Below are 21842 nucleotides of genomic sequence, written 5' to 3' on the forward strand. Positions count from 1 at the left end.
GTGGCCATCTCTGCTCTTTTTCATCTAAAGGAACAAATTCAGTATAACCAACTGCATTTGATCAAACTAGCATTCTTCATTCTTGAAGATTTTTTGAAAGAATAACTACAACATCCTGCTTTCATATGTGTGTGAATGTTTATAGGAAGCCTTTTCCTTACATTCACATTCAAATATATGTATGCATATTTATAAGCATAGAGCTGTGTATAGCATTCTTCAAAGCCTTAGAGATTACAGAAAGTAAATGTAATCACATGTATCTTATGTAGGTTTGGGTAGCCCATCTCTGAAATTTGTCAGAATCATTGAAAGTAAAACCTTAAAACAATAATTGTCCTTTAAAATCATTTTAGTTTTTCATTAAGTATTCTGAAGAAATTGAGAATAATGTTTGTTAATATTCAGATCTAAATTTACAAGCAAGTAGGTGGGAGCAGTCCTCATAGAAAAGATTTTAAAGGTTCTATTTTTAAAAATCAATTAAATCCTAATTTTAAAAATTTTTAAAGAATAATACAAGGCTTGGAAAATGCCATACTTTTCTATTAATGTTAGAAAACTAAGTTGTAAGCATGGCTTTTAATTATCTACTGACATCCTTAGGAAACTTTTTCCTTAAGAAGAAAATAACGTAAAGGCCTAGTCCAGTGGCTCATGCCTATAATCTCAGCACTTTGGGAGGCCAAGGCGGGTAGATCACTTGAGGCCAGGAGTTCGAGACCAGCCTGGCCAACATGGTGAAACCCTGTTTCTACTAAATATACAAAAGTTAGCCAGGTGTGGTGGCATATGCCTATAATCGCAGCCACTTGGGAGACTGAGGCAGGAGGATCACTGGAACCTAGGAAGTGGAGGTTGCAGTGAGCCCAGATTGTGCCATCGCACTCCAACCTGGGTGACAAGAGACTCCATCTCGGAAAAAAAAAAAAAGACAGAAAATAACATAGAGAAGGTTTTTCCTTTGTGTTCTCAGAGCATATAGAATATGTAATATTCAGTTTCCCTTTTGGAGGGAGAGAGCTACCTGATACGATTTGTTTTAGAATTTGCCATAGGCATCCAGTGCATGTGAACTTAAAATTTGCAGCTATTTACCAGCTGTTGAAATAATGCAAAGTTTAAAAGCTGCAATTTTGAATCTGCCATCCAGTAAAAATCTCTCTATAGACTTTTGTGACGTTTTTTGTTTTTTAACTAAATTCCATTGATGCTTTTGTATTTTTCAGTTGTTGGTATAAGAGAATGTTTAATTTAATTACATTATATTAGATGTGGTCCAATTATATTCCTTCAAACTCACCCAGACTATGAATTTGTAGCTGGCAGTTGCAAACATGTGTTAAACAGAATCAATTCTCCATTTAAAATTCTAATCTCAAATTGTTTTTTTCTTTATGTTAACAGTTTAGTTTTTATTTGAGTTTGAAGAAGAGAGCTAATGATGTACATTTTCCTCTGTTTAATTGATGTTCTTTAGTGTGCTTATTAAAAAAAAAGAAAAGGCCTTAAGCATACATCTAAAAACTAATAATAAATACCAAATAAATGAAGTTTTAAGCCATGACAAAATTCTTGGCATATTAAGATCATTCAAATACATGAACCTAAAGGAAAGATTTTCTGTAAATATTTTAAGTGCCAAAGGGATAGCCTGAAGACATTTATTAGGAGTACCTTGAATCATTTTAATTTCTCATTTATAATTACTTAAGGAATCCTTTCAAAGACTACTGTGTCAATAATAATTCAAAATATGACAGAATTCTACCCTCAACTTTTCCTACTTCATTTTGTTATTCTAATTAAATATTGCATTGTTAGCTATGTTTAGGTCTACTTTTCATTAAAGATAAGCTTTGATTATAAACCATTATTGAGGCCAAAGACTTCTTAGGTCTGTTATTTAATATTTAATAAGCATTCTTAAGTGGAATATTACTAAATTTAAAAATATTTGCCTAAGGAGATGCAAGTATTATGTAGACATGAATGTACTAGTCGACAAGACCCAACACTAGGTTTTAAAGTTCAAAATGATTTTATGTATGAGGCAAAAATCTTTATTTCTTTTTCGACCTCTTCTTCCGTTCCATATAGTAACTACTCTACCTAATTCCTCCATAGCTCATTCCTGCTGTAATTCAGCCTCCAGGAGGGTTGAGACCTAAGGCACCCTTGTTCTCTGAACTCTTTTGTTCTTACTGGCAGTCAACCAGGTAAAGCTGAATCCCAGCCAAGGGCCAAGGTCATACCTGTCCTTTACAACAGTGTAATGTTAAGTCCAGTTGTTGGAGTCCATCCATTCCCATTAAATTAATTCCAAAAAGAAGAATTAACATCTACAAATTGAGTCCTCTAAATATTTTTAGATCTAAGTTTAAAAAAAAAAAAAAATAGGCAGGGGCAGGGAGAGAAGTTGATTAATTTTCAGGCAGAAAAGAAATTATTTTCTAATAAATTCAATCTTAAGAACACTTTTCCTTCTGTTTCAAAACGAATTTCTGGAAATAGCACTAAATATGATAAAATTCAGTGTCTCTTTCCAGAAAGGTAGATTCAGTCCCCATAGGGAATTTAACAATATTTGAACTGAAGCAATGTTTGAAGGCCACAAAGAAAATGAAATAAGGATTATATTTCTTTTCCTTGTAATTATCTCCCACCTCAGCACCTAGGGAAGATCCTATCAGATCACTCTCAATTCAAAGCAAGTGGTTTGTGATTTTTGGACAAAGTGAAGTCATAGGAGAGCAGATGATGGCGCTGTCTAAACAGATTTAAGTGAATGTTCCACTAATTTCTTCAAGTGGTTATCAAATAAGGGATTTCAGTGATTTCCAGACCGAGATTGGAATGTATGTGCCGGGGCTTGTTATTCCCACAGTGGCTGCTACAACTTATGTGGATGATGTAAATATTTGGATCAGCATTTGGCTGTGGCTCTGGCTTTAAATGTATGGAACTCACATTAAAGTTTAATTATAAAAGTGTGTGAGTTAATTGAACAATTAGAGAATGAGTTTGCATATGATTTGCATGCTTAATGTACTAACACGTGAAATGTTTTCATAACCCTAGCTTCCCCCAACTCATTCTCACCCCTAGTCCTATTCCCAGCCCTGGCCCTGCAACTCATGGCACCACCAGCTCATGCCATGTTCAGACTTTTTTGAAAACTGCCTGTTGAGCTTGGCCAAGGTCTACCTCTGCTGAACTGTAATAGGGTTCACATGAAGATCTGATGCTTGGTTTGAGTTGTCACATCAGCAGACACTGGATCAAAGGATCTTTGGAAGCCAACCAGATCCTCCTTTTTCATCATTCCACGGAGTTGCATGCAAACTTCTGTTGTTTTGTTAACAGTGTTACCTGTGACTTAAATGTACAATACCTGTTTGCCATGTTGTTGTTGCTTTACCGAGGGAGCGGGAGAAGGAGGGAGAAGTTTAACGGGGGAGATTAGAGGATGATTTGCTAGATTTGGGTAAAGCTTTTGTTTGAGGACCCATAGCTGCATGTTTCCAGAGTTTTAAGCTATCATCACTTAAAAGTGATTATACTCAGCTTCAAAATGATATTGAAATCCACATACCCTATATTTTGAATTTTATACTAGTTTTTTGTAAGTTACAGCCAGATGAAATAAAGACCAGAGAATAAAGAGCCAGCCATTTGAGAAAGAAGGAAAAGAAAAAAATCAAAATAAGAAGGCAAAGAAAAACTTAATCTAGTTTTAGAATTGCAGTCAGTTATCACTTATACAAACTAAAAATTCATATAAATATAAAAGAAAAACTCAAGAATGAGTCAGGAATGGATAATAAAACAGATAAAAATGCTAAAGTTAATATTGCAAGTAAAGTCTTAACAATGCCAACAGACAATATACATGTAACAAAATTTCACATATACCCCATAAATGTGTACAAAAATAAAAAATACCAACAGATAGGGAATAGGAGGATTAAGCAATGTAAAAGTAAATCAGCAACCAAAACCAAACTAATGGAGAAAGTGGCTGAGAACAGAGCAGGAGAGAAGAGCTGAAGAAGTTCCAACTGGTCACACACTAACTACAGTGAGAAGCCAAGGAAATAGCGTGATGCTCACTTTCTCTTCCTGCAATTCGAAGTGACCCATCTCAAGGAGAAAAGCTTCAGGCACTCCACTGCTATTAAAAAATAAAAATAAAAAATAAAAGCCTGCGGCGTTACTGAAGTCCTCTAGAAAGGGCTTTTTATCATTGGCAGCTACTTCATATGCCACCTAATGTAAGTCCAAACTGCACAAAGAAAATTGGAGAGCTAGTTCTCCCCAAAATATGCACCATGTGTATGCCATTCCTAGAGAACTGTGGGTCTTAATCTTTTGGGGTTTCTAGATTCTTTCAAAGAATTTAATGAAGCAGAGAACTTCCTTTCTCTCCCAAAACATACACCTGCATCCAAAATTTTGCATTCTTGTCCTAGACTCCTTAAAAATTCTCCTTAAGAAATCCCACAGTGTGTCAACACACTTTCTAGCACTTCTGTGGAACTTATTCTCTAACTAAGGTTTTATTTGGTTTTGGAGTTTATGAGACCTTTTAATACTCTTCCAACTCCTGAGAAAAGTAATTTCTTATAGTTCTATATGTAGCCAAATCTAGGTTAGATGAGAGTAACTCTAGAAATCTGCCTATTTAGTTTTAGTTATGTCCATTTGAGAGCAAAGAGCTGAGTTTTGAAAAATCCAAATCTTTCCCAGGAGAAAGAGTAAGAAATATCTCATGTGTAGTATGTAAATCAGAGTAGAGCCCAGAAAATACCTGCCAACACTGGCCTTTGACTTTATAGATGCTCACATTAAGCTATTATAGTGATGAAACAGGTTGAGGCTAACCTTATGGAAAATGATAAATGAAATGATGGGAGGTCCTCTTGTTTTAGGTCTGTATTATATGATAGACCATCATTTGGGAATGTGCTTGTATTTGTGAATCAAAATCCTCAAAGTATATGCATATGTACGGGTGACCAAACTTGGCATTTCACTGTTTAGTCTTCATTGGTACATTAAGTTTTCTGAGAAAAGTAGCTGAATACATCTGAGACAATCACAGCATCATTAAATCAGTGCAGTTGAATTCAGACGAGAGAAACTCGTTGTCACCCATTAGTAAATTTTTAAATTTTGTTTAGCATCATGCTTACACTACCATTTCTCCAGAGATCTAAAATTATTCAAAGTGGCTAGTACATGTCATATTTGGGAACTGAAATTTATAGAACCGTGTGTTCTGAATGTGAAAGCAATTCAAACTAAAAATTTCAGTCAAGTTAAAAACAGAAAATTCTTTCAAAGATTGTATGTCCTTTGCTGTTGTGATGGAAAACTGTGATTAGTAAATCATTTATGAATATCTTCATGTTTTTTTTTAAAGTGACTTAGCTTAGGGTGTCATTCTAAAAATAAAATAATTCAACTCCACACCTCAAAAATTAACTCAGCCTTGAGAAATATGCTAATACGTATAAACATGTAATAACCAAAGTATTCATATTCACATAAGACACCCAAATGCATTGGCACATTCACAGCACATGTGTATAAGGTGAGCTCAGGGTAGCTATAGGGAATGAACTTTGCTGACTGCTCATATTGCCTCTAGAATAAATGTCATTTTCAGACAGGAGACTGGGGAGAACCTTCCATTACCTTGCGACCTCCGAATGAAGCCACAGCCTCCACTCCGGTACAGTACTGGCAGCATCACCCAGAGAAGCTTATCTTCCAGTCATGTGATTACAAAGCTTTTGTAAGTTACCCTCAATTCAGTATTTAGGCCCAAGTGGAGATAGGGGGTATGTTTTCGGCTTGTTTGCCATTTATATTGAAAATACACCAAAATATCCATATCCATCACTGAAATTTTTAAAGTGTTTTTCTCTTCACTTTTTCTTAAAGTAGCCTTCTATCCAAAGAGAAAGTCCAAATAACTAGAGCTTAAAAACCTTTTTAATCTTGTAAGTTTAAGGTCTGTTGTGACCTCTTCTATAGTTGTATATTTTTAAATGAATGTGATAACGTACAATCTTAAAATGGAAATGAGTGTAAATATGGCACATATATACATCTCTGCTCACTCACCAAACATTGGGTCTGCCACTTTATGTAAATACTAGATTCTTTTCACAGTCATCAATAGGATTATACTATTTTTCTTTCTTAGTAGTTGTTAGTTTTTTAAAAGAGAGGAAATAATTATACTTAGCTGAGAAATGTAATAGGAACAGCTACATGTTCAAAAGATACTGTAGGTTTGGGGTCAGGTGGTGGTTGTCATGACAACAGCAGAAAAAGTGGCTGAACCTTCAGCAGTGCATTGAAACTGCCTCCCAGGCCGGGCACGGTGGCTCAAGCCTGTAATCCCAGCACTTTGGGAGGCCGAGACGGGCGGATCACGAGGTCAGGAGATCGAGACCATCCTGGCTAACACGGTGAAACCCCGTCTCTACTAAAAAATACAAAAAGCTAGCCGGGCGGGGTGGTGGGCACCTGTAGTCCCAGCTACTCGGGAGGCTGAGGCAGGAGAATGGCGGGAACCCGGGAGGCGGAGCTTGTAGTGAGCTGAGATCCGGCCACTGCACTCCAGCCCGGGCGACAGAGCGAGACTCCGTCTCAAAAAGAAACTGCCTCCCAAAAAGAAATATTTCAATCAGGCAAACTTCCCTGATAACTTAAAAGATAAGGATTTTACCAAAGGATAATAAATTTCACCTTCATTTGATTAAGATGGACATTGTGGTTATCTCATAGCAATTGAGTTTCTTTTTGTTTTTTTTTGGTTTTTTTTTTTTCATTTTCTGCTTTCTGCCCCTCTTTTACTGCTTACTTATATTGCAGCTTTGGATTTCTTTCAATGGTATTGCCCAAAACTGTAGGATTGAAATGGCTCCTCCCTCCAAAACTCCCTCCAAACCCCAAGTCCCTGAGCCTTTCTGAACATGCCTTTCTCCAAGGCCCTGACGACACCTTCTCCTGTTGTGCCCTCTCACGTCTTCTTCAAGTCAGGGACTTCCCTAGTCCACAAGAGTGGTTCCCATGCCCGTCTCTGCAAAGTACTAGGATGTCTCCAGTCTTGTCAGGAAGTGTCCATCAAATATCTTCTAAAATAATTATTGTAATTCATTTTTTAAAAAATCATATATAGAGCTCTTTGGGGATGTGAGGAAAGGGCAAGGGGTGGAGGAATGACAAAAGAGAAAACCCCTACTAAAGCTTCAAAAGGTTGAAGAGGAGTCAATTGATAGAAAGGCAAATCAGACATTTTGTTTGAAACCATTTGGCCCCAGCCAGAAGCTGGAGTATGGGGGGCATTTTGTACCAGGATGATACAGTATGGGATCTGGTCTTCTAACAGCAAAGTGGTTGGCAATTCTTGGGAGACTTTGTCATCCTTCTAGCTCTATTCAGCCCTCCAGGTGGCACTTTGCACCGGGAACCCAGCTCTCTTCCCCTGTGAAACAACTGAGAATGCCTCTCTCCCTCCCCCTACCCTCCCATTCCGTTTTCAGGTGGATCAACCATAGGGCACACAGCTGTGAATGAAAAAGGTCCAAAACTGCATCTCTGCCTAAAAGCCTAACATTAATTACCTATGCAGCAGAATAAGCCCAAATGGGGGACATGTTGCTTAGCTTCTCAGCTGTCTCATGCAACCCTGTAATTACAGAGATAGTAGTGTGATTTATTTTTGCAGACATTGCTGCCTGAAAAAAGGGGAAAACATTTTTAGATGCCCCCATTTTGCAGTTAAATATGATTTGAAAGACGGCATCTTTAGAAGATGCTGCAGTTTCATTATAAAGAGCAATTACAGCCCCCAGAACTTATGGTTAATTCTGCTGCATTTTCTCTATGAATGCATTTATTTGTTAGGATTAGTTACTGTCAGTTTTTTAAAGTTATGCAACAACTTACAGCCAGGAAACCTAGCCAGTAATACTTCCACAATTTGCTTTTAAAACGTTGCTCATATTTATATTCCATTTCATAAATCATTGAATTTTTTTTTTTGTATTTTAGTATTTAGGTTCTATGCTGATAAAAGAGCTTAGGGGGACAGAGTCAACCCAAGATGCTTGTGCAAAAATGCGGGTAAGTCTGCCAAATTACTTTATTTCTAGTAGCTGAAATACTAAATACCGGGTATGGATACAAATTGCCACCTTTCAAATTACTATTTTCTTCATCTGTTGGTCTGCTGAATCACACTGGTATTACATAAAAAGGTGCTCTCACTTTCTGCATGTTTAGACTTGAACTTATCTCACTATAGTTTGAGTTAATGTCTATTTGCTATATTTGTACTATGTTATATTTGTTCTTAGTTATTTTTAAAGATTTAAAATTGTATCATTTTTGAGATTAGAAAAATGATCTTTATTACAAGAAAAGGTTTTAAGCACTCACTCGATAGTCTGAGAATATTTACTGAAAAGATCACCAATTAACTAAAATTATCAAAAGCAGAAGAATTAGGAGCATATTATATAAAGCTAATATTCTTTATGCAATTTCTTATCAGTTTTTTTAAAATTTAAGAAAAATATTCAACTTCAAGTGGAATGAACTATTTAAGTGCATATGTTGACCAAAAATGGCAATTCCAGGCCGAGCACAGTGGCTCACGTCTGTAATCCCAGCACTTCGGGAGGTCAAGGCAGGTGGATCACCTGAGATCAGGAGTTCAAGACCAGCCTGGCCAACATGGCAAAACCCCTTCTCTACTAAAAATACAAAAATTAGCCAGGCATGGTGGTGCGCACCTGTAATCCCAGCTACTTGGGAGGTTGAGGCAGGAGAATCACTTGAACCTGAAGGCAGAGGTTGCAGTGAGCTGAAATCGTGCCATTGTGCTCCAGCCTGGGTGACAAGAGTGAAACTCTGTCACACACACACAAAAAAATGGCTATTCCAAATATCTGTGATTAGTGGCTGCTTGATTCCTAGGTGTCTATTTTAGCCAAAGCAACTCTAACTCATATTGCAGACCCACCTTTTCCTTTTGTGTGTCCTTTGTTCTTGCTTCCTCCATAGCAGCTGTATAGAGGCTATGGTGGTATCTGAGTAACTGCACAAATCAAGAATATCAGACTTACTCAATATAGCATCTAACTAAAGTCAAATTTAAGGTCATTAGTAAGTGGAATGCTAACTTTTATTTACGGCCAATATACCTTGTTGTTTATTTTATATGAGCAGCTTTTGGTGGAAAATAATTTAAGAGCATATAATTATACTGAAACAGCTATGAAGGTAAACATGAAATATCCATTTGTTTATGGAAAGCTAAATATGTGTGAATCTTCATGAAATTGAGACTTCAATATGTAATCACTAATATTTTGATCAATTAATAGCAAAAAAGACTGAAATAGTTATCCTTCTATTTAATATAGAGTTATACGTACTTAAATTATCAGTACCAGTGAATTTTTAACTTAGGTACTGTGTTGAGATGAAAAAAAGCTTCTGTATGTGTCAGAAACTCTTAAGTTCTAGTTCTATTGCTGCTTATTTGCCTTAGGAGTCACTTGTTATTCATAAAAATAATATGATAGCTACTAACATTCACTGAGTCCTTACAGTGTCCCCTAGTACAATTATTGTCCCCATTTTACAGATGAAGAAATGGAGGCTTACAGAGGTTGAATAACTTACTCAAGGTCACACGGGGAATAACTTGCCAATCTGAGACTGGAACTCAGGTCTGTCTGACTCCAGAGCCCAGGCTTTTAACCACTACATTCTCCTGCTTCCCCGATCCTCTGTTTTCTTACATATAAAATGAGAACATTAGACTAGATGCACTTTAGAGTTCTCCCTGGTTTTATAATTCTGGAAATCTTATATTCTAAATATTTATCTGACCAAATTTGTGTCACCAATGAACAATAAGAAAAAGGGAAAGTTTTCATTCATCAAGCCTCATAATAATTTTGGAAATATTCATGAACATGTCTAATAAATTAATTTGGCGTCTCTGATTTAATACTCTTAACTAAATTACCTGAGTCCAGCTACTCCGGTGTCATAATCAGCATCAATATTGCCTAGTGCATGCAGCATCATTTAAAATATACCAGATCTATGATTTGAATCTCAGTCAATTTCATGAAATTGAGTGGATCTGAAATTACATCCTGATAGCAATAGAAAAGCCATTTTAGTAGTCTCAGTAGAGAATAATTTAGTTAAATACTCGTCTGTTGCTTAAAATGAAACTTAGAAAAAAACATATATTTAGAAGCCATTCTTCTGTTTTGGGGGACATTTTTCTGGTTTGCTGCTCTTGGTGCTTACGTAGTTTACATGAAAACAGAAACTTTATTACTTCTCGGACTATCATAAACCCTTATTTCCAATCTGGATTAAATAAGTCTCAGTTCTTGATAAAGTAGCTAAGGTTGCATTCACTACATTTCACCAGAGTCTTTCAAAACCAGAAGCGTAGGGTTGATCTGCTATCTGGAGCTATTCTATTATGAATTAGAACTTCCACCAACTATAAATGATGTTGATCTCAACTTGCAGCTAATTTTCAGTTTGAACCCCAAGTTGCTGTTTTCTCTGATCTCAGCATGGTGACATTTCAGCCAAAAGTCCCAGTTCAATCAGAACTCCCCATGAAAACTTCTTTAGGACACAGATGATCTAAAAAGTTGATTCATGGTAATATTATTAGACCAAAGTATTGTAGATTAAGAGTTACCTGTTCATTCTTTTAATTGAAAAAAAAAAGATGTTTTCTGTTCAAAGTATGCATTTTAGCCAAAATTAAAATGTCTCTCCCAGTAATTAGTAAATCAGTGTGATTCCCAATTCTGATAAATGTTTCCTTAAATGTACTATGTTAACAAAGATGACTAAAATCCACTGAGTTCACAATCTAGTAGAGAAAACCAACATGTGAACATTTAATTACCCCCAAAGTGATAGAAGTATTACCATAGAGGCATTTTCAAGTTGCCATCAGCCTAAGGGATCATAATAGATGATCTTAAAAATGACATGTACTCATACCCTCCTAAAATCAGTTTATTAGGGCTAATAACAGGTAACAGTGGAGAGCTGTACACCCTGCCCTGCACAACTGAATTATGTGCATTAGTTCATTCAGTCCATGAAGTACATATTGCCATTGCTTCCACTTTACATATGGGAAAACAAAGGCGAAGAGAAGTTAAGTCACTTACCCAAGGTCACACAGACAGCAAGTGGCAGAGCCAGGATTTGAAACCAGGCAGTCCACTCCACTACCCACACTGTGAATCCAGAGACTGGACTGCCTCTCCAATGTGCCAGGAACATTCATTGTCCTGGTTTTTTTTTTTTCCACTTTTTAAATGGTTTTATGTGCAAATAATAAACAGATGTTGTACCCATAAATTCTACTTTCCAAAAACAGGAGCTTTTTAAAAGAAAACCACATAATAACTTTTAAAAGGCACTGGGATTCCTCTGCTTCTAGATCATTGCTAGGCTAGAAAAATAAAGTTTGTTCTACCAGGAATCACAAGTTAGAACTGAGTGTTCTCCAGAGTGGAAATTCTAGAGTGTAGTGTCATTTCAGGCAAAGATTATTCAGTTCTCATCCCCAACATCCACAACTACCACAACTAAACCAGCTCAAAACAGTCCAGCATAATTAGGCTTCATCAAACAATGTCATTATGCTCTTCTAAGATGCAAATAAAGCAAAACAGGAAATTCTAAAATCAAAATAATAGTTGACACTGTCATACAAATTGTTAGTTCCTTGTTGTATCCTCCCTTCTATAACATTAATAAAGGGAATATTTTACTGCAAAGAATATTTGATTTTATACATCACTAGCCATGAATTTTTCCCATTAGTTATTATACAAATGCTGCCTAGTGCCATTATCCAAATAGTATAACCATTTTACGTCCACAATTCATTTCTATAGTTATAAGTAGAATTTTCATGATTTAACACTGAGTTGCAATCTAACATCCATAATATATGATGTGTTGTAGATGGCAATGTAGGAAAAATATATTTTAATCACTTTTCATTTAAGTGACTTTATGTAAAAAATAAACTAATAATTTAGCAGTTTCAAGTCTCCAAAGGGTGTTTTCAAATGTACATAAAGGAAATGGTTACACAGATTTTTAAGAAGCATCTTCCATGTCCACATCCTCTTGTAGCTGCTGTACCATGTTCTCTTCCAGCTGCTTCCCTTTGCCGGCAAGAGGGGCTTGGATAACATGGATGTTTTGCTTGACTTCTTTGATACCCTGAACTTTCTGTAGCTCTTTATTTTTCTTCAATCTGTTCATTATACATTTAGCTTGGTGTTTCTGTTTGATCTCTTCAGTCTTCTTCATTACATCAGTAGTTTTATTTCATAGCTCTCGCTGGTGTTTGATAGGTTCATTTCTACATTTTTCAAATTCAAATGAATTATCCACTGTAAGCCCTTTACCAGCTGCTTTCCAGAATGCTTTGGTCCACCTAACTTTGTGAGGATTGCACTTCTTTTTAAAGTTTTTAATGACATTTAGATTTACAAAATCTGAACACCTTGCAATCATTGCAGATGAACATTGTGCCATGGCCAGGGTGGATGGGCCCCAAACAGAAATAACACTTCTCGATACACATGTTGAACCCCCGTGGGTCCCCATCGACCAAACGCCAAGCTTGAGAGGAAGTCTTTTCTTTGAGACAGAGTTTCGCTCATGTCACCCGGGCTGGAATGCAATGGTACAATCTCGGCTCACTGCAACCTCTGCCTCCTGGGTTTAAGCAATTCTCCTGCCTCAGCCTCCCCAGTAGCTGGGATTACAGGCACCCGTCACCATGCCTGACTAATTTTTGCATTTTTAATAGAGACAGGGTTTCACCATGTTGGCCAGGCTGGTCTCAAACTCCTGACCTCAAGTGATCCACCCGCCTCAGCCTCCCAAAGTGCTGGGATTACAGGTGTGAGCCACCGCACCTGGCTGAGAGTTACCTCTTTTAAATAATGTGTCCACAGGACTGGATTTTACAGAGCCATAAGTATATTGCTTTGACTTTTCAGTGGGTTGGTTTGTTGCTGTTCTTATGTTGGTATGAATAGCTCCCACTTCAAAGGTTCCAAGACATACAGTTTTTGGTGAAGTGAAGGATTTGCTCTGGCCAGCTGAGGCCCTACTCTTCAATTTTGCCTCCCTAGGTTTACCCATACCCCATCCCCCAACCCTGAATTTTGCCCCAGGGTTTAATTTTCACTAATATACAGTAATGCATCACTTCCCTAATTAAATATACAGTTAGGAAACATCTGTTACTGTAAGAGGTAAGCCATTATATTCAATTTAATACTCTCTGCAGTCTTACTCTCTCTAATCCCGTCGTTGATGGTTAGTATCATTCACAGGTGTTTGTCCTCAAGGAAATTTCTCTTAAAAAGAAATAAAAATAGGATTATTTGCTGTTTTGCTATTGCATTGTTTGGGTCCCTTATAAATTCTGGATATTAATCCTTGTCAGATGTGCAGCTTGCAGATATTTTCTCCCGTTCTCTAAGATGTCTCGTCTGCTGCTGTTGTTTCCTATGCTGTGCAGAAAGCTTTTAGTTTGATGTAATCCCATGTGTCTATTTTTGCTTTTGTTGCCTGTGCTTTTGGAGTCATATCCAAAAAATTCTTTCCCAGTCCAATATTATGACATGTTTCTCCAGCATTTTCTTCTAGTAGTTTCAGGCCTTATATTTAAGTCTTTAATCCATTTTGAGTTGACAAATAATCTACTTAAAAATGGACAAAAGACCAGAACAGACATTTATCAAAAGAAGACTTACAAATGGCCAAAAAGTATATGAAAAAATGCTCAATATCATTAATCAGTAGGGAAATGCAAAGCAAATTCAAAGCGAATCATTAGGGAAGTGCAAAGCAAAAACTACATCTTATTCCATTTAGAATGGCTATTATCAAAAAGACAAAAGATAACAAACGTTGGTGAGAATGTGGAGAAAAGAGAACCCTTGTACATTATTGGTGGGAATATAAATTAGTAGAGCCATGATGGAAACAGTATGGCGGCTTCTCAAAAAATTATAAAGAGAACTACTATATTATCCAGCAATCCCAGTATTAGGTATATATCCAAAGGAAATGAAATCAGTATGTTGATATCTGCACTTCCATGTTTACTCTAGCACTATTCACAACGGCCAAGATGTGGATCCAAGCTAAGTGTCTATTTAAAATTAAGTGTCCATCAACAGATGAATGGGTAAAGAAAATGTGGTATATGTACACAATAAAATACTATTCAGGGAAAAAAAGGAATGAAATTCTGTTATTTGTGACAACATAGATGAACCTGGAAGACATTATGTTAAGTGAAATAGGCCAGACACAGAAAGACAAATACTGCATGGTTTTACTCATACATGGAATCTCAAAAGTTGATCTCATACAAGTAGAGAATAGAACAGTGGTTACCAGAGCCAGGAAAGGGTAGATGAGGAGGAGGGGAATAGGGAGAGGTTACTCAGTGGTAACAAACTTACAATTCAATAGGAAAAATAAGTTCTGGTGCCCAGTTGCATATTCGGGTGACTGTAGCTAACAATACTGTACTGTATACTTGAAAATAGCTAGAAGAGGATTTTGAATATTCTGAAAACAAAGAAATGATAAATGTTTGAGGTTCCAGGTATGACAATTACCCCTATTTGTCATTACACAATGTATACATATATTGAAACATCACATTGTACCCCATAAACATGTACAGTTATGTGTCAGTTAATTTTTTTTTAAATAATCTCCCCAAAAAAGAAATACCTGTTTTCAAATAAGATAAGGTAGAAATCTGCCTTCCTGGTGTAAGAAAGGATATATTTTAAGATTATTTTTACGTCAGAAATAAGCAAATCTAGTGTATTTAGGTTTTGGAACTTTTATTTCCCAAATGATTTAGATAGTTTCCCCATAGTTCTCGTTGAATCTGTTCCTCTTAATTTGTATGATTTTTAAACTTTCAATCCAGAAGCACTTCTAAAATGTGAATTTTCAAATATACAAATTTCCAAGTAATAATCTGTGCCTTAGTTGAAGTATTAAGACTTTTCTCTTTTTTATGTGTTTTAGGAAACAATAGTGGGAATGGGTTGGAAAGCTTTTAAAAAGTTAGATCTTAAAATTGGATGGAAATACTAAACGTAAAAGCCTCTTTCCTCTTAGAAGAGACTCAAACTAAAATCATGTTTTGTTCCTCTGTCCTCATACAAATACCTTCTGTGACAAATGGTCATTTTCAGATATAACTTCAAGAATTACTTCTTAGGAACCAAGCTGGGAAAAAAACTTTTAAGTAACTATTTTTCAAAAGTCTCTGTTGAGCTGGGCACAGTGACATGTAGTTGTACTCCCAGCTACTTGGGAAGCTGAGTCGGGAGGATCACTTCAACCCAGGAGTTTGAGACTGTAGTGTACTGTGATCACACCTGTGAACAGCCACTGCATTCTAGTCGGAGTAACATAGCCAGACCCCATCTTAAAAAAAAATTCTCTGTTGCCCAATTTCATGGAAGCATCAATTATTTTCTTTCACTCTCTCCAAAATACTGCATGAGTCATAATGAATACAGCTTCTGAGCCCATAAATATGTGTTGTGTGTCTATTGAATAGCAATGCCCACGAAGAAACAGCCACATAGGTAACTCCTTATTGCTGACCCTTGCTCACGTGTGCCTTTCCCATTGTGAATGTTTTCTTACGGGTCTACCCTAGAAAGCTTTTTTTTGTTTGTTTGTTTTTATTATACTCTAAGTTCTAGGGTACATGTGCATAACATGCAAGTTTGTTACTTATGTATACTTGTGCCATGTTGGTGTGCTGCACCCATCAACTCGTCAGCACCCATCAACTCGTCATTTACATCAGGTATAACTCCCAGTGCAATCCCTGCCCCCTCCCACCTCCCTGTGATAGGCCCCGGTGTGTAATGTTCCCCTTCCCGAGTCCAAGTGATCTCATTGTTCAGTTCCCACCTATGAGTGAGAACATGCGGTGTTTGGTTTTCTGTTCTTGCGATAGTTTGCTGACAATGATGGTTTCCAGCTGCATCCATGTCCCTACAAAGGACACAAACTCATCCTTTTTGATGGCTGCATAGTATTCCATGGTGTATATGTGCCACATTTTCTTAATCCAGTCTGTCACTGATAAACATTTGGGTTGATTCCACGTCTTTGCTATTGTGAATAGTGCCTCAATGAACATACGTGTGCATGTGTCTTTATAGCAGCATGATTTATAATCCTTTGGGTATATACCCAGTAATGGGATGGCTGGGTCATATGGTACTTCTAGTTCTAGATCCTTGAGGTATCACCATACTGTTTTCCATAATGGTTGAACTAGTTTACAATCCCACCAACAGTGTAAAAGTGTTCCTATTTCTCCACATCCTCTCCAGCACCTGTTGTTTCCTGACTTTTTAATGATTGCCATTCTAACTGGTGTGAGATGGTATCTCATTGTGGTTTTGATTTGCATTTCTCTGATGGCCAGTGATGATGCGCATTTTTTCATGTGTCTGTTGGCTGTATGCATGTCTTCTTTTGAGAAATGTCTGTTCATATCCTTTGCCCACTTTTTGATGGGGTTGTTTGTTTTTTTCTTGTAAATTAATTTGAGTTATTTGTAGGTTCTGGATATTAGCCCTTTGTCAGATAAGCAGATTGCAAAAATTTTCTCCCATTCTGTAGGTTGCCTGTTCACTCTGATGGTAGTTTCTTTTGCTGTGCAGAAGCTCTTTAGTTTAATTAGATCCCATTTGTCAATTTTGGCTTTTGTTGCCGTTGCTTTTGGTGTTTTAGACATGAAGTCCTTGCCCATGCCTATGTCCTGAATGGTATTACCTAGGTTTTCTTCCCTAGAAAGCTTAAGAGCACCAACCATCTTATTCCATATTGTCTTCAAACCCCAATTATCTTTCTTATTTTTTATTGCTCTTGTTGCTAGCTTTTCTCCTATATAACACCCTCACTACTTCACATCACTGAAAGATTTCCTGGGCTGCTTCTGTCTTTAATTCCCACTTGTCTCAAGCTCTTTCTAAACATGATTGATTGAGTCTCTTGTCATTGGCCCAGATATATTGATCCACTGAATGTTCATTGTTGCAACTACTGTTTTCCTGCCATCATAACAAGTAGGCTGGAGAGTGTTCAGTTATGCACACAGATTTCAATTTTGTTTCTGCTCTCTTTGGCCAGCGCTTTACTTTGGAGAGGGACTTTCTGAGTGAAAGCATCCATCCTCAAAATAACAATAACAGCTGGCTGGGCAAGGTGGCTCACACCTGTAATCCCAGCACTTTAGGAGACCGAGGCAAGAGGATCTCTTGGGGCCAGGAGTTTGAGACCAGCTTGTTCAACACGATAAGACCCCCATCTCTACCAGAAAAAGATATTGTTTTTAAACAGTAATAACTAAAATCTGTTGATGTTCACTACATGCGAGGCACTGAATTATCCTGTGCAGTCCTCACAACTCTAAAATGTCGATGCTATATTAACATACCCGTTTACAGATGAGGTAACTAAGACCCAGGGAGGTTGAGTACCTAACCACGCAGCGAGGAAGGAATGGAACTTAGCCAGGAATCCAAACATACCATCCTGTGCTCTCATTTGCTGACAACTGCCCCTTGCCTCCCAGAAGAAGGAGCTCCTCTGTGGGTCCCTTGATAAGCTCAAGATGGCTTATCACACACACCCCCAAAAAACACAGAAGTTGCACTTATAGGTGATAGATTCAAACAGTGTGTTTTTTCACACATTTGCACTTGGCATTTTTAATTAAAATCATACATTTTTAAAATTTTATTTTATTACAAAAGCAATGCACATTCATTACTATCCACTTCTAAAATAGAAATACAGGAAGGAGAAATAAAAACAACTGTGATTTTTACCACCTAGAAGTGGTAAATTCCTCCCTGTTAACATCTTATGCTTGTGTAATCCTCCAGACCAACAATTTATGCATTTGTAGGTACTATTTTTCTAATAAGTAGAAATATTGCACACTCACTGTTTTATCATGTATTTTAAACACAATAATACATTTTGAAATATTTTTATTCCTATACATATTCATCCCCAATATTGTTTGTGATGGTTGATTACAATATTCCAATCCATAGTTGAACCAAGCTTATTTAACCAGTTCTCCTCATTGGTCATTGGGTCATTTCTAATTTTTTTCAAATGATAACCAGTACTATGGGTAACACCCTTTACCTAACTAAATCTTTTGCAATTGGTTTATTTCCTTAGAATGAGCCACTAGATTTGGAATGGCTGGATCGAAGGGTATACACACTGTGAAACTTTGGATAACTATTCCCAAATTGCCTTCCAGAAAACTTGTTCCAGATTACACTCCCAGAGACAGTACAGAAGCCCATGTTCATGTTTGCCTGTCACAACTCTCAAGAGCATGTGCTTAATTTGAGGGAGAATAGGGGAACTTTAATAAAAAACATATATCTTCATCTTCAGCGTGACCCCTGATCTTATTAACTCTATCGTTGTTATTCACGAGTCATTAACTCTGTCACCCAGGCTGGAGTGTGGTGGTGCAATCTTGGCTCACTGCAATCACTGCCTCCCAGGTTCAGGTGATTCTCCTGCCTCAGCCTCCCAAGTAGCTGGGATTACAGGCGCCCGTCACCACGCCCAGCTGATTTTTTAATTTTTAGTAGAGACAGGGTTTTACCATGCTGGCCGGGCTAATCTTGAACTCCTGATCTTCAGTGATCTGCCCGTCTTGGCCTCTCAGAGTGCTGAGATTAGAGGCGTGAGCCACTACACCTGGCCAACATCTATTCTAGATGCAACTCTTGAATCTGTCCTTATGAACTGAACTGTTTGTTTTATGTGAAGAATGTTTTATCCATTCACAGTCCCTGAGAAACCATGAAGAATTAAATAATTCGTTTTAATTGCTCTCAAGACCAAGAGCTGTAGCTTAATGCTAACTAAGGATTTTTGGAAATCACTTGTCAAATGGAGAACAGTGTGTTTTGATAAACTAGCTTCTTTCTGAATTAATGTAGGATGCAGTACAGCGAGTTTACATGCATAGCAGCAGAGAACGGTTCTGACAGTAACTTTCAATCAAACTGATCGACCGCATTTTTAGAGCAGTAGTTCTCAAAGTATGGTCTCAGATATGCAGCATCAGCAGCATATAGAAACGGAGGGCATCGCTTTGTGCTGTGCCAGACTTGGGCCCCAGAGCATGCGAGTTACACAGGCAGTACAACGGCCATGTCATATGCAGGAGGTGTGGTTTCAATGGCTGCTTGCCCACTATCTGTTCTTGTCACCTGGTTTTAGGTTCTGTATTCTCTTAGCCTTTGTGCCAGAGCTCCTGTGACCAGAAAAGTACTTGGAAGGTCATTTAGCCTCATTAATGACAAATGAGAACCCAAACTATTTTTAAAGATGACTAGAGGGGGAATCTTCCCAGCTGCCCTTAGGAATCCTTCTACCCTCTCAAGAAGCCTTTTCTTCTTAATGCTTGAAATTTGAGCCACTTTGCTGTTGCAGAAATGCTAAGCCTTGCCTCCTTAAGACTGAAAACTCTCATGATCTTCTTTTTTTTTTTTTTCCCTAGAGATGGGGGTTTCACTTTGTTGTTCAGGCTGGTCTTGAACTCCTGACCTCAGGTGATCCACCCACCCCAGCCTCCCAAAGTGCTGGGATTACAGGCGTGAGCCACGACGCCCAGCCAAAATCTTTGAAGTTTTTTCCACCCCATAGGAATATCTTGGTAACCCTCTAATCACATTTGTGGTCCTCCTGCAAGCTTTGCAAGGCCTCCTTGCTGGCTGTGGGTACCAGAGCTCTCTGAAAGTTTGCTGAGCTCTCAGCATGTTGAGAGACTGGCAATGTGCTTGTTTTTTGTTTGTTTGTTTGTTTGTTTGTTTGGAGATGGAGTCTTGCTCCGTCGCCCAGAGTCTCACTCTTTCGCTCAGGCTGGAGTGCAGTGGTGCGATCTCAGCTCACTGCAACCTCCACCTCCTGGGTTCAAGCAATTCTTCTGCCTCAGCCTCCTGAGTAGCTGGGACTACAGGTGCCCGCCACCATGCCCGGCTAATTTTTTGTATTTTAGTAGAGATGGGGTTTCACCATGTTGCCCAGGCTGGTCTCGAACTCCTGAGCTCAGGTAATCGGCCCACTTCAGCCTCCCTAAGGAGGAGGGGTTACAGGCGTGAGCCACCGCTCCCAGACCGTGGTTCCTTATAATGCTGGCTACATGGTTGTTATGATACATTAATTCACTGGCCTGTTCCTTTAACAGTCATAGATTTCAGCAACCGTTAGATCGAATCCTATGAAATTGCTGGTACTTAGCCATTCTTGACTTGAAAAATGGCTACTTCATAGGGCTCAATGTAAGACTATGTGCTGGTCATTATGGTGAAGACAAATCAAGAAAGGTGTGAGCAGTCCTCAAGGAACTCCCCATAGGGAAGCAAGCACACCGCACTAAGATCCAGGGCAGTGCACGGGAAAAGTGGCAGAGAGGGGAACAAGGGGAAAGCCATCCTGTCAGCCTGGGAGACCGTGGAAGCCTTTCCCCAGAAAGTAGCCTTTAAGCTCAGTTTCAAAGGGTGAGAGTTCATTTCAAATTGCTGATTGGTGGTCTGCTTTTTATCTCTTGTAATCCCACAACCTAGTTAGTTTCACTGCCTACAAAATCACCACAATAATGCTTATTTTGTGTGTGTTTTTTAATCATTTGAAAGTCACTTAGGGCTACCAAACATAATTGCTTGATCCTATTTTAATTTACTTGCTGAAGTGGAATGTAATAATTAAGCTTTGAATCTAACTAAGGAAGATATTATATGCCAAAATTAATAGTTATGACTCAGGACTGAATATCTAACTAGAAAGCATTCTCAGGATAGCCATGTGTAGGTTAAAAATATACTGTAAGTTGGATGGCAACAGACCATCCAGAAATCCCTTCCCCAGCCTGTGCTTCAGATACACTGGGAGCAGTCGGGGTATTGTAAGAATGAAGGGTTGGTGGCATCCTCCCCACGTTAGCCTCACTGTTTTCCCTGTCTCTCAGAACATTAACACCACTCCAGACTCGAAGAGCATTACAGCTCACAACTGAAGTTATCCCCATCATAAACCCCTCTGCTTTCATTCGCACTTGGAAAAGTCATGCTCTGAAATTAGAGTTCGTGCACTCTGAAAAGGGTATCTCCATACTATTGATTCTGCATTCAAAATGGAAAACCTACTTATTTTCAGAACATGCTTTAAGGCAGTAATAAAGGCACCAATGATGATTTCTGACCTGATACCAAGCCGTTCATAACTTAAAATTAAAAAGGAAAAGAAGAAAGATGGTTCTTTCTCTTGGTGATTTCAAAATCTCTTCTTTTTAAAAGTGCTCTAAAAGCATTCAATTACTTACTAAGAACAGTATTTCAGGTGGCCACCTCCAGATATGAAATTCTGATTCCTATTTCTGTTTAATGGTTATAGACAATATAAACTCAAGTGCTTAAAGAGAAGACTGCCTTTGAATTTAGGATTCAAATGTTGCATTGTATTTTAGGTTTCAGAAACGTAACATCTCTATATAACTAAATATCATTTCTCTTGGAATAATAAAAGTATGATCATCTTAATTTGGGAAACTGTGAACAAAATACATTTGAATATCACTATAATGCTTTTTGCAGGCAAGCAAGATGCTGTACAAATTAAGATAATTTGGGGCCTTCCCC

General features: G+C 37.8%; 1 protein-coding gene and 1 pseudogene across 14 annotated transcripts in view; one reads left to right on the top strand and one right to left on the bottom strand.

Annotated features, from left to right (window-relative positions):
• LOC105463367 (ankyrin repeat and sterile alpha motif domain containing 1B) overlaps window positions 1–21842 on the top strand; it is a 1291052-nt gene that overhangs the window by 1215350 nt on the left and 53860 nt on the right. For all 14 annotated transcript variants that reach the window (XM_071072455.1, XM_071072454.1, XM_071072448.1 and 11 more), the window contains 2 exons: window positions 5672–5800; window positions 8071–8142. In XM_071072455.1, the coding sequence (XP_070928556.1) occupies window positions 5672–5800; window positions 8071–8142 (201 nt within the window). The remainder of the gene's footprint in view (window positions 1–5671; window positions 5801–8070; window positions 8143–21842) is intronic.
• LOC105463366 (probable ribosome biogenesis protein RLP24 pseudogene) lies at window positions 12187–12679 on the bottom strand (annotated as a pseudogene).

Source organism: Macaca nemestrina, chromosome 10 (assembly GCF_043159975.1).
Source record: "Macaca nemestrina isolate mMacNem1 chromosome 10, mMacNem.hap1, whole genome shotgun sequence".
Classification (NCBI taxonomy): Eukaryota; Metazoa; Chordata; class Mammalia; order Primates; family Cercopithecidae; genus Macaca; species Macaca nemestrina.